Genomic DNA, 6,000 nt, shown 5'->3' on the forward strand with positions numbered 1-6,000 from the left:
ATCACTGTCAGATATCATCTATACTTGTCCCAACTATGCCACGTCCATACTTTGCCGCAACCCCACTGTGCTACATTTTTTTTTTTAAACACCGTTTTTTATGGTTGTATAATTTTTAAATATTTTTTTAAATTTATAAAAATGAGTGGTTTTTCTAATTTTCAGCGCTGATCGGTTCAACTAGAATAAAAATAGGTTCTTTTGATGACGTATTGATCATAAAACCGGTCCAGTAAAAGCTGAAAATTTTCACGGACAAACACACACAAAAAAAAATACAAATAATGGTAAAACCAATACCTTCACAGATTTGCATCCAATCTAAAATAAATTAAATTATTTAGTTAAATAAAAATAGAATGTTATTACGTATTTTAGTTATTTGTTGTACGTAGAAATATTATGGATACATATTTGTTACAGTGATAATATTGTAATACATTAAACAAGATCAGACAAAAACAAAAAAAACATGTTTTTCCTGATATTAATGAGCTTGAGTCCTAGCGATCATTTATTTATAATTTCGTTTAAATCAAATTTAATAACAAGTAATATACTTTAAACTATGAATCGCGTTGAGAAGGTTATATTCCCTTTCTTCCTGCCTTTTGTTGTCGGCATATTCTCCTTCAAGCGAATGAAGAAATATCTCGCCCACCTATTCGCATGCTAATTGTCTTCACCTGTGTATACTAACCTGTTTGTGTATAAATATTATAGTAGACACGCTGGACAATAACCGCCAGTCGCGTTTTTAGTTTCAGACCTGAATATCGTATATTATTAGCTAGTACTCACATTAAAATTTAACACTCAATAATCTACCATAGGTAATAATTATCTTTATTAATATGTTAATATTTTGTTTTTATTATGCTGATTTTTAAATTATAATTTAAAATAATTATATTTCCATGAAAATATATTTTGAGGAGTGATTTTTCATTCTAAGTTGTTACTCAGAAAATTAAAAATCTTCCGTTTTAATGAAAAAAAGAAAATATTTAAGAACATTTATTAAGAATAATTATTTTACAGTTTTATATAAATATATTATTAAATATTTTATCATAAAAATGTAGTAAAATAATTTTAATTATTTTATAACAAATTCTTTTGTGATATTACATAAAAATAAAATGATTAAGAATATTTTCGAAATATTTTTTATTTAGAAAAAATTGTAAATATTATTTATTTTTATGATTCATTTCCTTTTGAGTATTATAATTTATTACTCGTATGAAATATTGGTTATAAATATATTGTAATGATATCTCTTGAAAAGTTTATTTTAAATAATTTTGTATACAAATACTGGTGTATTAATATTGATCGAATTGTATTATAGCTTTTAAAATGATAATGGTCAACGCTAAAGTCGCACTGGTGTTTGTTTCCTTGGGTGCATTCGCCTACTTACAAACCTCTCAGGGTTATGGCACAGGAGCTCCAGTCGAAGTATGTGATGATATGTTGCCACAACACGGCCCTCCTTCTCAAACTGGACCATCTCCATATTCTTTGACTATTAACCGTAAATCCGTCAAACCTGGCGAGACTCTTTCGCTTACCTTGTCAGCTAAAGACGGCACCAAATTCCAGGGTTTCCTCATACACGCCAGAGATATCACCACTGGAAAGCCCGTCGGTTGGTTCCAACCATTGCCCGCTAACAAATCCCAGAAAGAATTTAAAGGCAAATGGAAGCTCATCACTTGCCCTAACGGTGCTTCTAACGTAAGTATTAAATATTTGATATTTTACGGTGATTTACTCTATTATGACAATATGAAGATACATTTTACTATCATCCTGATATTCGTAGATTTCGATAGCTGAATACTCAATTTATAAAAAAAACCTCAAAAATTTTATTGATTTAATCGAGTTGTTATAGAACATAACTTGTACAGACATAACCATAGCTGTATTTACTTGTATAGCATCTTAATTAATAACAGAACTTTAATTTCATGTATTGCTTTAACAGAATACCGCCACTCACAATGATTCAGTTGAAAAAAGTAGAGTCGTGCTTACATGGATCGCACCAAGAGATTTGAAAAACAGTTTCAAATTCAAGTAAGTAAAAAAATACACAAGGATTTTTTAAGACTATTTATTAGTTTTAGTGTTTGCAGTATAATTCATTAGTTATTGTATGATCCCTAAGGGTTGTTTGACCAAATGTTATGAGATAATACATTTTTATATGTTTAATGTTTTGAAACACTCAAGTGCTTTAACAGAACGTCATACTACACGTGTAGTCGTTAGCGACAAACCGGTCGGTTCCGATTTCGCAAAACAAAAATACTTTAGTGATTATATGTAAAGATTATATGTGCGTAAAATCGCTTTTTATGTTAACTCTTTTGACAAAATTTGTTGTTTAGCAATCGATAACAGTCGCATCTCTCTAGTTCACTTTTTACTAATGTCACAATACACGATATATTTGTTAATTGTTCACATATATTAGTTGTACCTATTTAAACTATGTTGCGCAAAGCTTGTCCTTCACTTGTGATATGCTTTTAGTTTTTAATATTATGCTTAGTTGACATCTTTGGTCTCGGGTCATTGATACTAATGATAGGATCAAATGAACAGATGCATGCAATGTCGTTTTATACATCTGAAACTTGAAACCATATTTAATATACTGGTATTGTTGTAATAATAACATTAAAATTTAATTTGAGAATACATACTGCATTTCATTGACCCGAATTGATAATATTAGGTATTATTATTAAATACATTTTTACTATCAAACAATTATTTTTATTAAAAATTATATACTAGGAGAAAATCATTGTCGGTTAAATTTGTACATTGTGGATTAAATTATTATTATTATTTAACTCATATCGTTGCCGATAAAAAATATAACTGAGATATTCTATTATTATGACCTAAAATGTATTTTTCAATACTAAATAATTATTAATAGTTGTAAATATCAATTATAAAATTTCTAGATTTCCTTGTTCGAGCTATTCTAGTTAACGACAAAAACCGTCGAATTTATAAAAAAAAACCTTTGGAATATCCGCATATTCAATTTGAATTTATTGTATTCAAATTAGTAATGGAGTTTTTTTTTATTGTAAAATCAAAAATATTTTTTCCTTTTTTTTTACATACTATTAAATAATAAATGGGGGCTTACATTTAAGTTTCTTTTTTGTGAAATCATAAAAAAAATATGTTTATAATATAAATAAATTTTAAAATAATATTGATATATTATATTAATATTATTTTTTTCTACCAAACAATTTTTCTATATACAAAAATGCCAAATTCTATTAATAACTTGCCTTTAATCCTATATAATTGCTAAGCTTCTACATTTTAAACAGACACGTGAATAGTTAATAGTTTACCAATGATAATATTATTTTTTAATTTAAATTAGTATAATTCTATTAAATTAGTTTACATTTTTAAATGTTTGATATTTCTGTGTTTATTCGTTTAAAACATTATTTATGTATAGAAGGGAAACATTGCAATTCTAATAACACTTTTAAAAATGACGTCAGTTAAATTTTATTACTCTTTTCCCATAAATTAAATATAATTTAAATTATAATTTTTATAAGTACATTGAAATTTATAATTTGCATAATCTAATGGAGATGTTTTACTTCGAATAATGTGTTTTTATAAAAAAATCGGTAGTTACTTTTTATTTTTATAACAACTGATGTCAATTTCCACACAAATTTTAATTGAATTTCAAGGCGTACAACGATTAAATTTATTTTGGATCAAGTTAATGAATAATAATCTTGATTTTTTTTTTCTCACATTTAACCATCTGCCATTTTTCGTGTTCTCGAGTAAAGTAAAAAATCATTCAAACAGTGTAATTTGATTTAAACCACAATGGTTGATCATAAGTACACTATACCATTTTCAAGGTTATAACGATTTTCGACTAATTATGGACTGATTATGGTCTTTAATAAATCGTATAAATAACAGAAGTCTAAAATTTTATAATAATTTTTGTTTTCGCATTTTATTCTTCCTACAGCTTTTTATTATTTATCATATACGTGTGGCCTCACAAAAAGTACTTAAAGCAGGAATAATTTATGTGACAACAACTACTTTACTATAATTTGTCAGCTAAAAAAATCTTTAACAAACGTTGATTATTACACATGAAAAATAATAACTGTTAATCCACATGATTTGTTACAATATTATCTATATATTACCTAGTGTTTAGCATCTTAAACTTACGGCATGAGATATCATTACTAATTAAGATTATACGTTTATAGAAACTGGTACATTTAATTATTATGTAGTGCTCAGTCTATAATTACGTTTCTGTTTCCGATAGTTTTTCATGTAAAATACATAGTAGCTCAAATTAAGTGTTTTCATTATATTACATTTAACTGACTTATAAGGAGTTAATATCTGAGTCATAATATTTGATCTATAATATTGTTTTTATTTTTTGTATTCTTACTTTATGTTAAATTCGGAAATACAATTTTATAAAAAAAAAACTGTATTAAATAAGAGATTAATTGGATTTTATATCGTCCTTGAGTGACTTCTCTACCTTCTTAAATAATGCAGATGATTAATTAGCGATGTATCAAATGGGAAAGCTGTTCTTCAACTTTTTTTTACTTATTTCTGCGCTTGTTGCAAATAGGTTAAGGATGTATAAATTTGAAAGCGCATTCGGACAATACAATTTCCCGCAGACCTATTTGCATAACATTTTGCGACCAATGTACTGATACTATTGTACAAGGTAGCATGATATTTAACCAATGTGTTGTTAAGCTACTGTTGAGGTATAAAATAATTGATTCGTTACAGAAACATCTTTTAGGATACAAATTATCGTCTTAATCTCTACGATCTGTATAAGTTATATATTAATTGTCCCTAGGTACACTGTAGCTAAAAACGGAGGAGAATACTGGGTCGCTAAAGAATCCGAATCCATCACCATGTCCGCAGCTAATGCACCAAGCAAGTTGTAAGAAATCACTAGCCAAAGCAGACTACATAACTTAGTGCACTTAAAAATGTATAGCGAAGAACGACTGTGACTGATAAGAAAAGCAAAACGTTCTATTTTTTATGTATTTAATATATTTTGCTCGATATTAGTTACATATTAGTTACAATAAGAAATTATTATCGTCTAGGTTAAGTTACATTGATAATTAAATTTATAGTTGCATTGCACGTAAATTGTAAACAGAAGACAAGTCTTGTATACTTAAAACAACTACGTATGCTTACCTACTGCTAATGAATAAATTAATAATTGTTAAAAACATTATGTTACTTAAGATTATATATAAATTTAATAATTAAAGAAAAAACTCACAAAACGTGAATTCTTTCGTGTATTATATTTTTTATCCTTCAGTAATTATTTATTGAATATATAATAATAATTGATAAAAATTACTACAAATATAAATTATAATTTTATTTTAATATATAAAATCAATTGTTTTTTAAGAAAACACAATTTTCTTAAACTCAGCTCATTTTTGTTAACAAATAACTCTTAATAATATTCTTAAAAAATGAATAATTAAAACACTACTATTTTTGAAAATTTAACACTCCAAAGATCTATTTGAAATTTTAATTGATCACTATCAAATTTTAGTTTATATTTGTATCCACTATGTTTGGTCTTGACTCCACTGAGATTATTGTAAAATAAATATATTACAAAAAAATTACAATCGTTAGAACGGTCAATTTTAATATTTTCTTTGAAATTTTATAAATTAAAAAAAATCTTGAAATACAACAAAATTATAATTTTTTTCTTAAAACTACCAAAACTTTTGGAAAATTGAATTAATCAAAACAAGATTTTTAAAACCACCTTAGATATTTTGCTTCATGCTTGGAAAAAAATGATTTTTTAAATAGAACAAGTAAATATTCATTAATTTAATTTAGATTATATTAAACAAATGTTTTTTC

The 6,000-nt window shown here is 25.9% G+C and overlaps 1 protein-coding gene across 1 annotated transcript; it reads left to right on the plus strand.

Annotated features, from left to right (window-relative positions):
• The first annotated feature begins 693 nt into the window (after positions 1-693).
• On the plus strand, positions 694-5,393 carry LOC126899435 (putative defense protein Hdd11). The gene is made up of 4 exons (XM_050674390.1): positions 694-833; positions 1,355-1,743; positions 1,997-2,088; positions 4,937-5,393. The coding sequence occupies exons 2-4, from the start codon at positions 1,363-1,365 to the stop codon at positions 5,028-5,030; spliced, it is 567 nt and encodes a 188-aa protein (XP_050530347.1). The 5' UTR covers positions 694-833; positions 1,355-1,362; the 3' UTR covers positions 5,031-5,393.
• The last annotated feature ends 607 nt before the right edge of the window (positions 5,394-6,000 follow it).

This window comes from Daktulosphaira vitifoliae, unplaced genomic scaffold (assembly GCF_025091365.1).
Source record: "Daktulosphaira vitifoliae isolate Bord-2020 unplaced genomic scaffold, ASM2509136v1 Scaffold_2, whole genome shotgun sequence".
NCBI classification, from domain to species: Eukaryota; Metazoa; Arthropoda; class Insecta; order Hemiptera; family Phylloxeridae; genus Daktulosphaira; species Daktulosphaira vitifoliae.

Bases quoted from the DNA above. Each gene is read 5' to 3' on its own strand.
- LOC126899435 (XM_050674390.1), top strand. From the start codon at position 1,363: ATGATAATGGTCAACGCTAAAGTCGCACTGGTGTTTGTTTCCTTGGGT. The intron at 1,744-1,996 runs GTAAGTATTAAA...TTGCTTTAACAG, and splicing joins GCCCTAACGGTGCTTCTAAC to AATACCGCCACTCACAATGA. The intron at 2,089-4,936 runs GTAAGTAAAAAA...AATTGTCCCTAG, and splicing joins AAAAACAGTTTCAAATTCAA to GTACACTGTAGCTAAAAACG.